At 42.0% G+C, this 18,349-nt stretch overlaps 1 protein-coding gene and 1 long non-coding RNA gene across 4 annotated transcripts in view; one reads left to right on the top strand and one right to left on the bottom strand.

Annotated features, from left to right (window-relative positions):
- The window catches only part of LOC118244974 (uncharacterized), a 34,801-nt gene extending 25,288 nt beyond the window's left edge, over positions 1-9,513 (bottom strand). Inside the window, exon 1 of the long non-coding RNA XR_004777726.1 lies at positions 9,389-9,513. This is a non-coding gene — a long non-coding RNA (uncharacterized LOC118244974). The remainder of the gene's footprint in view (positions 1-9,388) is intronic.
- The window catches only part of ALCAM (activated leukocyte cell adhesion molecule), a 117,769-nt gene continuing 108,522 nt past the window's right edge, over positions 9,103-18,349 (top strand). The window contains exon 1 of one of the 3 annotated variants that reach the window (XM_050716605.1): positions 9,103-9,840. In XM_050716605.1, the coding sequence (XP_050572562.1) occupies positions 9,759-9,840 (82 nt within the window). In that variant the 5' untranslated portion in view covers positions 9,103-9,758. The remainder of the gene's footprint in view (positions 9,841-18,349) is intronic. The other 2 variants (XM_050716600.1, XM_035540492.2) reach the window with 2 other exon arrangements.

Genomic DNA, 18,349 nt, shown 5'->3' with positions numbered 1-18,349 from the left:
TTTAGCACATACTGAAAGAATGTGAACAGGACCTTGAATCCACGATGTGCCACCTCTTGCAGAGCCTGATCCCGCGACAGCCAATAACAACTGTCTTTCAGCCACTGAGTTGCAAAGCACTACTAAATAGAATTGGCAAAATATGTGTATTTGTTATCCATCCTTATCAGAAGCTCTCAGCACTCTGTATGAAAAAGGCCCCTGCAGTGCCGCTTCTACAATCACACTGATTATTTTAGCCACTGGGAGCACATGGGGCTGCTACCCCAGTTAGCCTATCTAATAAGGACACACCGGCCCCCGGTATTATCTTCTAGGACGCAACTCAACGTGAGTCTCTAATCTGACAACCTGTGCTTACATCTTCTGCCAATATACTCATCGTCATAAATCTCCTTCCCAAAGACATCTTCACAGTTTCCTGAAGATAATGAAAAGGTAATTTTTATCGAAACATATCTCCAGCTTTAGTTTCTGCAAATCAAGAGTTTCTTCAAGTTTGATTCGATTGTTTTTCCTATACCTTTTGCTTTAATGTTAAAATGTAATGTGCAGAACACTGTAAACTATTCAACTAAAACAGGACGATATTTTATTGGCCATCTTTTAATGTGGATGCATTTTTATTCAATCCTGAAATATTTGCTACAGTAGATTGGCAACATTTTAAAAAATGTATTTCTAGATGGATCCTACAATTTTCTTCTTTTTTAAGGATGAACTGTTCTGTATTTTTTTTATAGAACATCTTTTCTGTGATTTTTGACATATACAAAAATGCAGACTTAGGGCCGTTTAAGTTTAAAAATTTCTTTCTCCAGAGAATCACGTCAATCTCATGATGCCTCGTTGCCTCATTTGTAAAATAAGAATAATGTTTTTCTTTTCCCTTCAGCCATTCTTTTCTCATCCTGTGTATTTCATCTGTAAACTCCCTGTAGCCAGAGTTTTATCTTACTTTGGAATAGCAAAAGCTATTTAAAGGGAGTCCAGTCACTTTGGACACTTCTGTTGCTGTTTTGATGCAACATATTGTATAATAATCATCACTCCTACATGGTTTACTCCCACAACCCACTTCCTGTCCCTCCTCTCCTTCAAATCTGTTGGCACATTTCTATTGATTTGATAATAAAAATGTATTTTCAAAATTTATAATCACTGCATCCTTCTTCCTGAGGGCTAAATTTACTTTCTGAGGAACCAGCATTGTGTATATGAGAGATATTCCAGTACTTCCCCCCTAAATTGTCCTGTAATCCAAACAATCTTGTCTTAAAAGCCTTTCAATCTTCAAGCATTAAAATAAAATAAAATAAAATAAAATAAAATAAAATAAAATAAAAATTACAAAGTTAGCCTTGGCACAGATATCCAGTTAAAGAACAGAAGATCAAAGGAATTTTGCCACGAAACTGACTGTTCAACAACATGGCTCTAAGGCACATGTGATGGACACATGGTACGTCAGTCCCCTGAGGCAGGCTCATCCCTACCCTGGGTAACTAGCAGGCTGGGAAGAGGCAACTGCTTTTGTTTTCTCGGGAAAACTGAGAAAACCCTCTCTTTTTCTAATCTGCAAGTGCTGATGCTGCACAAGCAGGGGCAGACACATTGCAATAAAGGTTGCAGGGAAGAAATTGCAATGCTGGAACGTAGTCAGTGGATTCATTTAAATGGTTCCGCATACGGCTAGATAAAAAAGCATCATTGATTTCCTGCTGACCCTCTCCTACAAGTTAATGAATGAAAGCTACTCATGTTAAAAGGTATGCAGCATGAGACGGTGTGCTACTAATAACAAGACTGGAGGGAAAAACTGATAAGGAGGGTTTGATGTAATACCTGTCACACAGGGAAACTGTCCAGGTTTGGGATGTACAGAATCCAGTGTGCTAGAATCGCAAACCGGTGGGAATCCAGTACTACATCTATTTTAACTCTTCCTTTTCAGTTCTTATTTTGGTGAATCTCCCAGAGGAGTTCTTTGAAGGAGCTGAGCTCTGAAGTGTGGTGCAGCCAATACACCTGTGCTATTCAACACTAACTCATCAGTCTTCAACCCTTGATCCAAGTTCTTTGGTTTGCTCTAGAGAAGAAGGGAAGAAAATCACTTCTAAAGAAGGGGTAAGAAATTTTCTTTGGTTCCAGTAAGCCCTGAGTAGGCATGAAAGGCTCCAGGCTGTCTGCTGTTCTGTGCCTCTTCCACAGAGAGACCTCCAAGCTGCTTGGAATTTCACTTTTTTTTTTCTTTCTTTTTTTCTGTCTTTTTTTTTTTTTTTTCCTTTGGCTGCAAGCAGACGTAAAAACACTTGGTCTCTGCTTAGGTGGATCGAGTGAAGGCTCACACCAGCCAAGGATTTGTCCCAAATCACCTACTTTGCAATCACTATAAAATTATATCCTGTCAAGAATTCCTCTCATATCAATTGTACTATTTATAAAGCAAGATGCCGAAATACTTTGAGAAAAAGTAGCAATAAGTAGACCTTAAAAACATCATTATCATTTATTTTTCTAAGTTAACCTTTACTCTTTTGTTCCCTTATTCCTCCTTTCCATTTCAGATTTCTAGACTTGGATCTTGCTTCTGTTATCATTATGTCCTTGTGTATTTTCTTCTTTATCATAGCTAAGAATTATGGAGAGATGAGATAGGACTAGACGACTGTTTCCCTGCTTTCCCCTACAGACATGGCAATGGTCTGCTGGTCAGAATGAGCTATAAACCAGACTCCCTTTCTCTTGTTTCACTTGTTGACTTCTAAACTTTCTATTAAACATACCCCATATCTTTCCATTCTTTTCCATTTTTTTCTTGGTTGTTTTCATAATGCAAAGGATAATATCCACAACACGCTGTGATGCGTGACTGCTCTGAATGAGTTACCTCCCCTTTGTTAGGTTTGAAAATTAAACACGAGCACACTAACTGCTACAGGCAGCTGCATTTCACTGACTTGACTACCAGCATTACTATGCAATCTTACGTTTGTAAATAAATGAAACATTCACAAATTAGATCTAACACAATGTATAAAAAGTGTCTTTAGTTTCATGGTAGATGATGGAGACTCAGGAACTCTGAATTTTGCCCTTAACTTGCCATTGCTTTTTTAAGTAGATCTGGGTAAATTGCTCATCTCTCTAGGCTTCAGCATCTTCTCTATTGTCCTATGCTGCCAAGCATATCTGAATTCCTCAAATGAAAGGCAGGCCAAAGTGAAAGGTATTTGAGTATCTACCTTACAAAGGTGTCATGATTTGAGGCTTAATCAGTGTAAGACCCTCAGATGAAAAATTGCTCTGCATCAGTATTCTGATTAGATTTGATCAAGCAGATTTTTAAAATTACATGGCTCATACAGAAATCAGTGATCCAAGTAAGAATTTGAAATTTTGGACCAAAACCAGGCATAGTTTCTGTTAAAAGTACGACAAAATTAATTTTGAATATAGTAATATATTCTGGAGTTGATGTGGGAGAGAGTACCTGTGGCCTCATCCATTGTTGCTGGGCTCCAGAGCCGTCACTCGCACTATCCCACACTCCAGAAGCTGTTTTGGCACTCCCAATACTGTCCCAACACCAGCTCCTACACCAGCTCATCTAGTGTCACATATCAAAATGCTTTCAGATTGCTGTCTGACTGACAGCATGGTAACAGAGATAGAAGGAGGATGTTGGCCAGAAAGGGCCTCCAGTCTTCTCTGTTGCTTTGCCAAGGTGCTGTCTGCACTTGCACTGGCAGCAGGGGTGGAATCAGGCAACAGAGGCCCAGATTTGGTAGCACTGTTATGACAGAGCTGACCTTGCAAGAATCAAGTTAGTTCAAGTCTTAACTAAGAGTGACAGTGATAAAACAGAAGGGGGGATGTTTTCATGTGAGGTTGATACCAAGACCAGCCCCACTGCACTCCATCATGAACAGCCCTGTGAAAAGGCCCCTGTGCCCAAAGAGCAACCTGAGCTCTTCTGGGGCTGAGGGGAATGCAGGGGGGCAGCTGCTGTCTCGAGGCCCCATGTCCCCCGTGTGTCCCTTCGTGTCCACCTCTATGTCCCCTTGTGTCCCTTCGTGTCCCCCTGAGTCCCCAGGAGCTCCTGGGAGGCACCAGGCGGTCTCCTCATACCTGGCTATGGCGCCCAAGCCACCCCTGGTGGGCCCATACCTCTCTGTGACAGGGCCCTCATGAAGCCTAAGATGATGGCTGGAGTTCTGCTGGGGCTGAGCTGTGCTCAGGGGCTTCGCCTGCCAGCTGGGGGGTGGTGGTGGTGGTGTGGTGGTAATGGTGGAGCCTTCTGAAGCCAGCAAGGCTTATGTCCTCTGTGTTCAGTTTTGGGTTCCTCACTACAAGAAGGACATCGAGGCCCTGGAGCGTGCCCAGAGAAGGGCTACGAAGCTGGTGAGGGGTGTGGAGCACAAGTGCTGTGAGGAGTGGCTGAGGGCACTGGGGTTGTTTAGTCTGGAGAAGAGGAGACTCAGGGGAGACCTTATTGCTCTCTGCAACTACCTGAAAGGAAGGTGTGAGGAGCTGGGGGTAAGCCTCTTCTCACAAATAACTACTGACAGGACTAGAGGGAATGGACTTAAGTTGTGCCAGGGGAGGTTTAGGTTAGAAATTAGGAGACATTTCTTTTCAGAAAGAGTGGTCAGACATTGGAACAGGTTGCCCAGGGAAGTGGTGGCATCACCATCCCTGGAGGTGTTCAAGGAGAGGCTGGACGTGGTGCTTAGGGACATGGTTTAGTGGGTGACATTGGTAGTAGGGGGATGGTTGTACCAGATGATCTTGAAGGTCTTTTCCAACCTTAATGATTCTGATTCTCTCTCTGAGAACTGTGCTCCTTGCTGCTTGAGACACATGGAAGTCCAGCCTCTGTGCAGACAGACCAACAGACCAACCTTGGGCAAGCATCAGGAGCTGGCTGGAGCCACCAAATAGGACACAGAAACCCAACATCCTCTTAAATCACATGGCACTATGCACTTTTTTGCTCCTTCATGGCATGCCAGCAGTGCAAGCCAGATCTTGCAGAAGTGTTTGCAGGGTGCCTTTTGGCAGAATGAGACATGTCTCGTCAAGGATGCTCCTTAGTATGGGGGTGGTCAGTTCCTATAGGTGTTGATTAAGGTGTTTTCCTGTTATAGTCAAGTACCACCAAAGACTAGAAGGCATGGAAAGTCACAGAATTTGGCCCCGTGGATGCTGAGAATGTGGGAACACAAAGTAATCATTTTAGCAGTGCTAACAATCTCATTCCTTGTATTATACCTATTTTACATCTCTGATACTTTATCAGAGCTATGCTTCACATGTGCTGTTGTGTATGCTGTGGGATTTTCATACAAAAACAATTCTTCACTCTCTAGAGTGGCTTTCATAATGAAAAAAAGAGACCTGAAACCTGAAAACTGCTTTTACCTGCCTCAAACCTGTTTTAAAGAAGACTAAGGAAAAGGGAATTGCAAGAAGATTTTGTAAAAGGTGAGAAGGTGGCCACCAAAGTTGATATATACTGGTGCAACTTGAAGAACTGGATTGGTTTTGTTCTTTATGAACTTCTCAGTTAACACGTCAAGCCACTTGGGCTCTACTTATACTTCTTGTGCACAAGAGCTGCTTCTAAGCTGGTATTTTATTTTTCTTCCTTTATTTTTCAAAGGCAAATCACAAACTTTTAAAGACAATAATCACCACTGATTTTTCAAATGTCTTCCTCCCACCTCTCACTCATGTTTTCTGAAAACTGTCTCAGCTGAAGGCATTCTGGATATTTTGTATGAAATGTAAGCGTAATATCATTTTAATGAATGTTTGTACAGTACTGGTCCTTTAGTTAAATTATGTAAAAACAGGTGCATTGGACATGGATAATAGGAAAATAAATTTGTTTCCGAAGCCTAATTGCTATGCTGATGACTATAATAACAATACTGTCAGCCATTTGCTGGTTGTTTTGAGTGGGATCATTTCTGCAGTGAAGAAATGTTGGAAACACAGATTCCAACTATTATTCCACTGCAATTTGTTAGGTTTGTTTGTTTATTTATTCATTCAGTCCAAATATTTGTGTCTCATTTACTTTGATCCAAGTCAGCTAAATCAGCAGATACTTGCTGAAACCCTGGTCAGTAAACTTTCTTCTGTGCTAAGATTGGCCACAGTTGATCTTTAGTCCAAATCTGGTTTTAATCCATTTTCTACTTGCATCCTGCACTTTGTTTGAAACACCTTACAACCCAAAGACACTCTCTGCCACACACAGTTCATCTAGTTTGGGCGGACTTTGCTATCAGTTATCCTCATGTGCTGATACTGAGCAATGCAGAATAACTCCTGACAAACAAGACTGTTCTACCTGGGCTCATCCCTTAATCAAGCAAAGTCATCAGAAAGCCTGCACTCAACTTCAACGTGCTTTGGCTGTGATTTGCAGAGCCTGGTGTGTAAAGGTACTCAGGTGCCTAAGGGAGCAAGAAGCACCTTGTGGATTTCCCAGCTGTCATAAAAAATGTGGCCCAAATCCCAGATAATTCACTGACGGCAGCTGCATTTAGCAGCGTTGTAACTGGCAGCATAGGTTACATTCGTGTTTAATCCTTGGTATAAAAAAAAATGTCGCAATGAGTACCAACACAAATGCCAAGACCCATATGCATATATGTATCTCCTGAAATACCACCTTTAATTTAACAGCATCCAGTTAAACTAACTGAACTAAACTTACAGAAACACAAGGCGGGACATTGCATTTGGTGGTTGCTTAAGGTTCAGGGACAATTTCAACAACATAAGACTTCCATTTTGCAGAACGCACCACTGAATGCTGAGCCAAAATAGCATGTACTGTTTCATTGTCATGATGTTAACAACCACCCAAGACTAAAGTTTACTCACTCGGTATTAACAATGGATTAAATTACCAGGTGTCTCGAGTATTGCTCTAGTTGACAGTATTCTGTACTATTAGTGCTAGGAATTTGCTCCCAAAGGAACTATTTTACACTTATGTTGGAAATGGAAAATGGTATTTCAGCTCAGCAAAAACTCATTGTTACGATGCACAATCTATTATTAATGGATTACATTTTTAATCCACTCTGTCACATAAATACAAAATCTATGGTTTGATAGGATTAAGCATATATCAAAGAGTTTTTTTTTTTTATTAGTGCTTTTGAAACACAGTGCTATTTTCTACAGAAGAAAAAAAAAAATTATACTAGTAACTGTTTTAACTCCTTCAAAAAAATGTTTACTTTGGACAGTAAAGCCAGGCAGTTGCTGTTTTCCCAATAGATCAGTGACTCACTCATACTCCCATTAACTTCAGTGGGAAAAGGAGCGTGCCCCAACAAAATAAATTGTAAAAAAACAAACCTATATTCTGTCAGCCCAATAGACATTAAAGGAATTAATTACAAATCTCAGTACTGAGGACGTTTTAAATGACATAGCACATAAAGATATATTTAATAATTATTTTGACAATTTCTAATCACATTTAAATTCCTGTAAAGTTATCAAAACATTTGAGTAATCTGAGCTTGAGATGTTTTCTATTTACTCAGAATTCATAGAGCTCCTTTCAAGTGAAAGGTAGAAACAGCTTTGAAGAGAAATGACAAAGTAGTGAGGGAAACCCAAAACAAATCATGCTTCTGATTTCAGTATTACACCCATAATGTTACCTTCTGCATTTCTCATATTTCTTACAGACTTTTAACAACACATTCAGAATTGACACGAGAGCAGAAGAGTCAAAGAATTTTTTTGAACATTATTGTGAGCATAAATTGTAAAATGACGCTGTAAGTTTTGGCTGTTTGAAAGGCACAGTTCTATAGCTCACCTTTTAGTCTCTGCACCGTGCCATTGGAAATTATTTGCCACATTCACAAAGATTTCCTCATCCTTGCTCCCACTGACAGAAAACATATTATTTGTTATTTTGATGCAAATGAGGGAACAGTTAGTCATCTGCTTTAAAAACAAGGTGCTTGGGCATTATTTACTTCTCTAATCCTGCAAAGCAATCCATGTATTTGTTTGATCCTGACAAATTGAACTCACTATTGTCATGCTCAAAACAAAACATACACTAAGTGCACCATTATTCTGGCCTACAAGCCCTCTCCTCTTCTCTCTTTGCTTGCGTTGGGATCATTTTTAGAGTTTGACTTTTCAATCTTTTCTCCCATACACAATCCCACTGGCTTTAACAGGCTTGTCCATATCAATAAAGAAGGCAGGATTAGGCCCTTAACATGTAATGGAGCCCAAGCTGTTGCCAAACCAGCATATACTAGAAGATAAAAAACAAGAGAAAAACAACTTTGAACTAGATTACGTGGTCACCTCAAGGTAATTCTATACAATGCCTCTTGAGATTTTGAGGGGTCTCCAGGCTCTACAGCAATAAAATTACTGAATATCCCTACTAATCAGTACTCAGCACTGCTTTTAAACGTACAAGAAAGGAGAAAACAAAACAAAACAAAAACAGCCCTGAATTGGAAACAGAAAGCGGCTTTAAAAGGAAGACAAAAAGATTCTTGATCTTAAAAGTAGTATTTTTTGTAATCTGCTTAGTAAAACGCTCATTGAGAGAAATCTCCTCAAAAAAACAAAGGATGGCAGAGCTTGATGAGCAGCAAATATAGAAAGTAAAATACTTTTTAAACTGATTGTGTGGCATGACTTAGAAATAAGAAAGGTAGTACTGGTAATGTGGAAGGACAGAAGGATGGTGTGAATTGAAGGCACTGCTTTAGACCTGAAGTGAAACATCCTTACCCCATTTTACTGGAAACAAGTGCAGTACACGAGGAAAAAAAAATGCACAGGCTGTGCTCATTTAAACCTTCCCTGTGCCATGGTAAGCGTGCTTAGTTTTTAGTCATCGTGAAAATCGTTTTGAGAAGAGCAAACATATTTGCAGAATAAACAGCTTGTCTTTGATTTCCAGGACTTTGGGGGAAGTTCCTGTCTAAAAGTTCGCATCGTCACATGGCGAAGCAAGTCAGAGCTCTCGTCACTTTGGATTTCACTAGCAGAAAGTCCCCGGGGGACGGCCGCATGCCGTGCATTATTCACCCTGGTAGGTGCCGGACAGAGAGCAGGCTCGCTTCAGACGCCGGCTGGGGCCGCAGGCTGCTCACACGGCGCTGTGCGAGCCGAGGGAAGGCACCGGGTGCCTGCAGGGCGCTTATTTCCCTCTTCCTCCCTTCCCCTCTCCCAGCCCTCCGCCGCACCGCCGTCTGGCTGTAGCAGCTGAACCAAAAAGCAGCGCTCAGCCCCCAGCTCGTCGCTTTCCGCAGAAGCGGCGGACGAACCGAAGCAGAGAACAGTGCAGAACGGAGAGCTCCCTTTCCCCCGTACCCACCTCGGCAGCACCTCCCCGCCCGGACTGGGGGGTCTGGGAGCCGAACCCACCCCTCTCCTCCCCGGGGGGGCCGGCTCGGGGAGGCGCCGAGGCCGGGCTCCTCCTCCCAGCCTCCGCTCTCAGTCCTGGAGCGCCGCTCGGCTGCCGCCACCTGCCCCGCCGCCGAGCCGCTCGCTGCTCCGAGCCCTCCTCGGCTCCCGGGACTCCACCGAGCCTCCGCCGCCGGCCTCCCAGCCTCGCCGCGGCTCAAGCTGCCTCCGCGCTGGGCGGCGGGAGGGAAGAAGGCCGCCTCCTCTTCTTCCTCCTCCTCCTCCTCCTCCTCCTCCTCCTTCTCCTCCTCCTGCTGCCGGTCCCGCGGCGGGCAGGCGGGATGATGGAGCCCCGCGCCTCCCGCAGCCTCCGCCCGCTGCTCAGCCTCCTCCTGCTGCTCGGAGCCCTCTGCCTGCCGCCAGGTGAGACGCTAACTCGGACGGCCGCTAGCTCGGGGGGCAGCCCGGCTCCTCTCCCCGCTCCCAGACCCCTTCTCCGCCCCAAAAACCTCCGAGGGGAGGCAGCGGTCGGGAGCCTCCCGGAGGCTCGCTCGAGGGGACCTCGACCTCCCCTCCGGGGGTCGCTCGGGGAGCGTCTTGGTGGCGAGGCGTCCGTCGGCTGTATTTATTTTATTTTATTTTATTTTGTAAATGCCGGGAGTGTGAAAGTCTGAGGGAGAGAAGCCGCGAAGTGAGGAGTTCTGCATTCGCCGTAGAGAGCCGGCTGGGTTATTCCTGTAGAAAGAGCGTCAGCCCGTGGTAGCGCTCTGCATTGCTCTAGAGGGTGCCTCTGCCTGGATGTGCCGGCTGTTGCGAGGGCTTGGGCTTTGCACAAGGCTTGGAGTTGGCTTTTCTTTTTTTTTCTCGCTCCCGGCCCCTGCCGTGGTACTACGTGCTCTCCGGCTGGCCGTGTGCAGGCAGCGTGTCCTCACCGCACCGCAGAACAGCCCTTTAGGAGCCCTTTTCCTCCACCGCTGTAATTGCGTTTATTTAGTGCGAGCGTTGGGTAAGTAGGAAACCAGCTATGCCAGCGTAGCGAGGCTGCCAAAGCTTTAATTTCTATTAGGTTTTAAATAAAAGCTCCAAACAGACCCAGAAGCAATAGGAGAAGCGTAAGCGATACGTCGAGTTGTTGTGCTGGGTTTTTGCCTTGGCGTTACAGTGTATAATCACCGTAAGGCTTACATATGTAAGTCTCAGTGGCAGAGTACAGTGAATGCCGATTTCTGTGATATAAAGAAACTCTTCGGGAAGGATTGTGCGTTTCATGAAATTTTAAAGTCATGCGGAGCATCCAGAGAGATAAGCACCTCAGCTGAGAAGCAAGATGTGTCCCCTGTAGAGAGTTTTGTCCCACTTTCCTCTAACGTAAATAAGAAATGATCCTACCGACTGTGTGGCTGTCTACATTTCCCTGCTGAAGGAAATCTGAATCATAAAAATACTTTACCTCAAGGGTTGCATTGATAGAGGTCTATAAAAAATGGAACTTGACCAGCTATTACGTAAATAGGTTAGAGATAAACCGTTTCTCTAGGCAAACCTAGCTCTCTCTGCCCTTCATTTCTTCCTTGCCCTCTCAATGAGAAGCTCGGGGTAACTCATCACAATGCAGGCAGATACACAGGGGCAGAAAACAGCCCCACCCCAGCTTAGAAACTTTCCCAGCCATACTGCAAATGCCGGGCAAACTGATTTGAGCCTCTAGTTCTCGATTTATTGTGCTGAGGACAAAAGATACTTAAAAAACACAATATCTTTCAAAAGATTTTGGTATTACTCTGTATTTCACATCTCTTTCTCCTTGCTATCTCAGCTATTTCATGCTGATTTGCTGTCATTCACCACAAATTCTGGATATATTACTCTATCACTACGTTTGACTTTTTGGCAGTTCCGTTTCAGGTTTGCATATGGAAAGCAATATGTAAGATATTAAAAGCATATTAAAAGTTGACGTGCATCAAGTGTAGGTTTCTCCAGCAATACTCAGGCTGGTTGGGAATTCCTGTGAGAAACATTGAGGTTTTCATCTCAGAATATACTGCCTAGGTAGTTCTCCATTTAAAAAGAGAGAGGTGGTCCAAATCCTGGTTTGGTGCCAGGAGTCTAACTGTAGGTCAGACTAAATAAGAATACCAAGTAAAATCTAAGGCTCTTCTGGAGAAGACGACTGTATGTGGGAAAAGTCAACTCTTAATCACGAGCTAACCACAATTTCTGTGATGTTTCCTCCTCCCTCCTGCTTTCTAGTGGATGATAATTATAAGGACAAGCCTCTCGTTTTGTGTCCTGTTACTAAAGATTGGTTGCATACTACTGTATTGTGTAATGGTAGTAAGACTGCAGTATGTAGTCTTCTCATTTGCAGGATGCTTACTGTGTTCTCACTCCTGGCTCTTTTTTTTTTTTTTTTCCTCCCGGTATGTCTGGCATGATGTTGATCTAAGGAAACCGGTTTTCTATACTAAGATCTGGAGTTCACATGACTTTTCTGACACTGGGGTGAGGAAACCTCCATATGGTGTTTGGTACATATTTATTTTGATACGCTGTTTCTGTAGTCCAGTACACAAACAGACTTGTTTTTAAGTGAGCTAGGAGTTGTTAAATCATTTGTTTTGGGAAGTGTTTGACTTGTTTGTAAAACCTTTTGTTTCTTCTTTTGGTAAGAATATACTAGAAAAGTCTTGCAACATATGTTCTTTTCTTCTTGTGCTGTCCCCTTGTCTGCTGGTTTTCTAGCACTTCTCATAAGGCAGAAAGCAACAATAGAAATCATCTAGGTCTGCAGGTCTCTGAAATTTCAGAGTGAATGAAACTAAATCCTTCAGTTCCTTAAAGGACCCAGCCCATTTTTTTTTTACTGAAAAAAAATACATTTTGTTATGTCCTTAGGATAAATACCTCTGTGGTAAGTCATATTTAATGCCAAGATAGGTTGGGAGGTGGAAATAAGCTGTGCAAGAGTAAATGCCCCTAGTTACAGTACCATCCATTCTCTTTAGTGAAAGTAATCTAGGACACTAACCTGTAACCCTAGGGAAAACAGTTTCAGCTGTCTTAATTCTAGAACTAAAACTATTTGTTGGCTTATCTCCATCTGAAAGTTTGGGGGAACTGAATCTCTAATATCTCTGCAAGCTGACGCATGAAGGGGAAAATGAAGAAAATGCCATTACTTTACATGATGCAAATTACATCTGTGCAATCAGGATAAGCCTATCTTCTCCATTTTCTTACAGATACCCTACTTCTGTAATGTGGTTTGTAGTCTTGTGCTGTTGAGTGCTCGCTGCAGATTTTCCAAATGTCATATCTTTTAACACGTGGTACCAAAGGACCTAATGTAAAAACAAGGATTACTGTAGTGGCAATAGTTTTAATGTGCTTACCAGCCATACCGCATTCCACCACCATGGGATTTTATTAGATTACTATCATGGGGACTTTATGGAGAGTATTTTTTATTATTTTTTGGACAGTTGGAGTTATTTGGGGCTGATTATTGAGCCTGTAGCGAAACAAAAACAGATCGCAAAGCAGGGAGCTGTCTGTGGGGGAGCCAGGCCTGTCTGGATGCACTTTGAACCCATTTACAGTTGAGAGACCAAATGAGTTGACTCTGTAGGAGCTCCAACTCATAACTGAATTTCCTGACAGTTGATGATTAATATTTGATCTCCCTTTTTTGTGACCTGCACTGTATGACCATAATCACGATAATCAGAGGTAGGCTGGCTCTGGGTCTGGTTTGCAGCGCTGTTGTTCCACTGCTGTTTCACACCTTCACCTTTTTTTCTTTTTTTTTTTTTTTTTTTAATATTACCACACTGACTGTGGAAACTGTGTTTTCATACCACTAATAATGTTTTTTAGTATGGTCTTGTTCAATTCTGGAGACTCTGATACGTGGCTAGACTTTATGTACCGGCTTTTGAGAGATACTGCTGCGCATAAACCCCATGATCTGTGTTCAGTGCTCCTCAAGGTTCTTCTGGGTTGGCTGGTAGATAGCTCTTTATTTTGGTAATACATTTTTTTTTAATAAAAGATGTATGTAAACTGTAAGGTAGCGCCTGTAAGAGAATTGAGCACCTGTTGCAACATGCTGGTTTCTCTTGAGCTCCTCTGCTTTCAAGAAAAATAGTTATGCTTCCATGCACCAATGCTCAAATGAGAGAATCTCCAAGAATTGTAAATGCTGTGGGGTGATAATTAGAATCGACTCGAGCAGAACATGATTTTTTCCAGGGAAAAGTGAACATTAGTTCATTTGATTTGAACACTCCCCTTGATTTGAAATTATCTTCCCTGAAGACAAGGCTTTGACCTACACATTCTTTATCTTGGTATCTTCTCCCTATTAAGAACAGTATGAATATTAAAGGAGGCTGTACATTTCTGTCTCTAATATGCTTGAAAATGAATCTCATCTCTTATATAAGAGATTGAAGCACAGCTAGCGTGCTGACAATCCACTGCTGGCAGCAATCAGATCAAGTTTCTGTCCCTTTTTTTTTCCTTTTCTGATTTTTTTTCTTTTTTTTGCTTGGTTTTCTTCTTTTTCGATGTGTTTTGTTGAGGGTGGTTTGAATCATAGTTGATCCTACCCCAGTGGATGTTAATCCACTGCTCTAAGGTGGCGGCTCGTTTGAGGAATATCTGCCTAGCTTGAGATAAAATTGCTTTCCTTATCATAGACACAGGTCTCTAGAAAGGCAAATAAGTATTTATTTATTAAAACAACTCCTCTTTCTACTGAGCTGGTATTTTTTTGTTGATAAGAAATATTCTTTTTTTGGGAGGAAAAAAGGGAGAAATTGATAAAACTGTGGAGATGAAGAGTGCATGCAGCTTTAGGGTATGATTTTTGGAGGTTATCAGGGGTTAGAACAGTTCTGTAATGTTTGGTTAGAAAGCATTTGAAGTGCTTTCAATAGCAATGGAAGTACTAAGCCGTTTCCCTGATAACAAGCGAAAAGTGCAGTCAGTGATTTAATGAGTGTTTCCACAGTCTGTGTATCTGTATCATCTGTTTTCAATTAGGTCATGCTATGTATAGTTAACCTCTTATTGTGGAAGGAAAACTGCAAATACTTCAACAGCTTTCATGTGTTGCATTGTTTGCTGCAGTAGTCCAGTCTGTAGAACTTCCTAGTGGATACCGGTTATGGCAATCTGAGCCCTAAAGGAAAGTGCTCAAACACCGGTAAAATATTAAGCATCTCCTTAGGTCTAGTGGAGTGCAGGAATCTCCAGGTTTGGAGTCCTGGGGAATTGGTGGTGTTTCGGCACGCGTTGGGTGCTCTGTATGGTGGCTGTGCCCCTGCGTAGCTCTGTCCCACAGCCTGCCTATCTGGTAGGCGAGTCCTTGCTGTCCTGGCTGGAGTCTTGTGGTGGTGGAGTTTTCTATTTCTTTTAAAATAGAACACTGCCCATAGTTCAGTTCTTTTAAATTGAAGAGATTTTTGGCAGCTAATTCAATAGAGGGAGCTCCGCTACCTTACTGTTAGAAGCTTGAAGCATCTTTGTGCTTTTCTCAGACCTCAGGCTTCAGGTTGAAAGAAGTGTTTAAAAAAAGGCCTGTGTTTCTTAACAGTGTTCTGTGGCATCAGGCTTTTGTTTTTTGAAGGCATTCTACTTTCATCACAGACTTCCTGTTGCATGAGGAAGAAGGAAGGACAAAACTGAGTCACGCAGATAGGCAAATCCAAAGAGGTGACTCAGTTATGGAGCGTTCTCTTGTGCAGCAAGGCATTGCAGGTTTTTTAAAGGGATGCATTACAGAACTAGTTTTTTTATTGACATCTGAAGAGGGCTTCATGGAGAAATGCAAAATGAATTTAGAATAAAGAGGGCACTCTCAAAGAGCTAAGAATGGTGTTGGACAAAACAGGGTACAAACAAAGTAAGGGAATGACTGTATTCAATAGCTGTTGTGGCAAGGAAGATCTTGAACACTTCCAGCAGCACTGACAAAGTAGGACCTTTATTTAACAAAAATAAGTTCTTCTAGGATCGTAAAGAAAAACTGGAAATACACTGTTCTGTAAACAGACTCTGAATTATAGCAAAAAAAAAAAGCCACCTTAGGGATGTGCTCATATGCTTTTAACCCATTTTGTGTCTCCAACATACAGTTGGCTAAATGCAGAAAGTCAGTAACTGTTCTGCAAACTTTGGACTTTGTATTTCTGTTGGGTTCAATTCTTTTTTTTTCTGATATTATTTCTCATCAGACTATTTTGAGACTAGCTATGAAGCCTCAATAAGGGCCAGCCCCTTCTATTAGAATTAAAAATCCTTTTAATTCAAGTTGACTTAAGTAAACTTCTGATGAACTCAGCATTATTCTTATCCTGCACAAATGCCCTTTGTCATTTGACTTGCTGCAGAAACTACCTATTTTTTCCTGAATTTTTCAATTTAACTAGAGAAAATGACCCTAGATATTGGATTATAAAATAGATGAAGCTTGTGTACAGCTAGAGTTAAACACGGTATTTTGTACAGCTGACATATACTCATTTCAGTGTTGTTTCTTTTTTGTTCGTTTGTAATAAGTAGAGCAACTTATTTTTCAGGAACTCTGACTTGAGTGAGTTAACCATGCTGGCCAGGAAGAGTTGCTAATCTTCATGTATTAGAAGGACAAATAAGGGCTGAGGCATGTTATCTATGGAGTGGAATGGTAAACTGTCACATAAGGCTTTGTAACTGAGTATCTTACAGAGAATACTCACTTTAAATTGGGGTTAAAGCGATGTACAGTTGAATGCAAGTGAAAGGTTTTAATATTATTTTGCGGCATGAGCTTCTGAAATGTTCAGTTGCTGTTATGTAGGATATTAGCCTAGGGTGTTAATCCATTTTGGGATGCAGTTTTGCTTTGTGAAATCTAGAAAGCAGCATGCATTTAGCTGAGTGAATTTTGTTACCCATTCAGATAAAATTGTGTTCGTTGGCTTGTTCTAGTGGTTTTGGAGAGTGCGTATTAATGTAATGTCTGTTACATACAAAGCCATATATAGAACAAAAAATTAAGGATGAGGAACTGAGTTTTTAGGCAGTATTTGGGGAACTTCGGTACAGGCATGTAATTTCAGAAGAGAAAAGAGTTCTGAATTTATTCCTTCATTCTTGGTAGTTTACATCAAGTACTATAAAAAATGCTTGCATATAGACAAGATAATGGGATAAGTATTACATATTAAAATTAACTCATTAATATCGATGCAACATGAGGTTTGCCTTCGCAAACTGGGAAAGTTTTAAGTTTCTGACACTGACAGCTAGTGATGTAAATCAAGAAAGTATTTGGCACTTTCACTTGATGGCTTGAAAGACAATGGGATAATTTTTCCAACTTTAATTCGTGACTGAAATTTTTGTCAAGTTTTTTTTAAACGTTACTCTTCACTTCTCAAGCAACTTTTACTGCTAATCTTGAATCTTGTCTACACAGAAGTAATATGAAGGTCAGTATTGTGAACATCCCCCCAGTTTCCATTTTATATTAGTAAATTACATTTCTTACTGTGGGGTTCTTGTGCTTGTGAGAACTCTTACTAATAGAGAACTGGCTGTGCAGACAGATCTGCAGATTTAAATAGCCAACGTTGATATAAGCAAATAATGACAGTGACTTCACATTGCATACGGTTACGTTTTGCATCTTTCTGTTGTCAGAAAAGGTGTTGGTTTATTCTTCATCAAATATTTTAAACTTTCTGAAAATATTTTGCCATAGTAGTTTAGCTCTTGCCATGGCTTCTGTAACTCTAAGGGTTTTGCCTTTTGAAGGGGCACCCGTTCCGTGGTTCAGTTTCACCTTACTCATCACACATAGCTGAGTGATGCAACATGTTCTGCCTTAGCTTTGAAGTTTAAGTCCTTAAGTATAACGTTTACTCCCTAGGTTTAACCCTGGTTAATGTGTGGTGCCCCACAGCAGCAAATTCCTAAGTGTCTACGCGCATATTTGATGTCCGAGGGTGTCTCCTGAAAGCTCATCTGCAAGTTTGGTAAGGGTCAGGGTCTGGTATTTCATCTAAACTCAGTTGTGTCTGCAGGTCATTACTTGTCAGTCCTTATCACTTTAAGAACCCTGCGGTATTAAATCAGAGACTTCTGTCTGTCTTCTTCAGGCAAGGAGTCTAAAACTTTTGAGATGCTAAGAAAATAACTGTTGTGTTGTGAGGGTGATAACCAACCATGCATGCACTAGAAGATGCAAGTGAGCCCTCTTTCAGCAGAGATTCACAGAATCCATCAGTTCACATATCAAAATGTTTATCTGTCCAAGAGCTGTAAGAGATGTATCGTGGCTGTATGAGAGCCAACCGGATAGAAGCTGGGAACGATGTCTTGTTGTAGGGGAGGGAGTGGGGATGGAGCTGGGTGTCAGGGTGTGCTGGCTGCCACCTTACCACAGCTGGTGCTGTGGAGGCACTCTTGAACAGCATGCAGGTGAAGAGCCAGAGGGCAGAAAAACTCTGTAGCAGCGGTCAGCTCCAGTGTCCGTGGTGGCAGGCAAAGGATCCATATTCCTCCCAAGCTTGACAAATTCCCTGCTTTTGCTAGGGGCATACTTACCCTCTGAACTGCTGCAGAGAGCTATCTGCTTGCTTTAGGGGTGTCACTTTGTTCTCCGGCTCTGTATGGTGTGCGAAGAGCTCCATGGGTTGCTTTTTAATCGTTATTTCCATCTGTGAGTACAGCAGTGATAAAGAAAGATGGGCTTCAGCGTACTCGGTATGCTCATGATCTCTGGCTCTGTTTCCATTACATCAGATGCGGAGGGCATAGAGAAATGAATAAAGCAGTGTATTTCTTTAATGAATACTGAATGGGTGAGTGTGAGCTGGCAGAAGCTTCATCCAGAAAGAAGTCGGGTGTTGTGAGGGATGACATCCGCACACATGGTAGG

This window comes from Cygnus atratus, chromosome 1 (assembly GCF_013377495.2).
Source record: "Cygnus atratus isolate AKBS03 ecotype Queensland, Australia chromosome 1, CAtr_DNAZoo_HiC_assembly, whole genome shotgun sequence".
Classification (NCBI taxonomy): Eukaryota; Metazoa; Chordata; class Aves; order Anseriformes; family Anatidae; genus Cygnus; species Cygnus atratus.
This window is presented reverse-complemented; position numbering and strand designations above follow the sequence as displayed.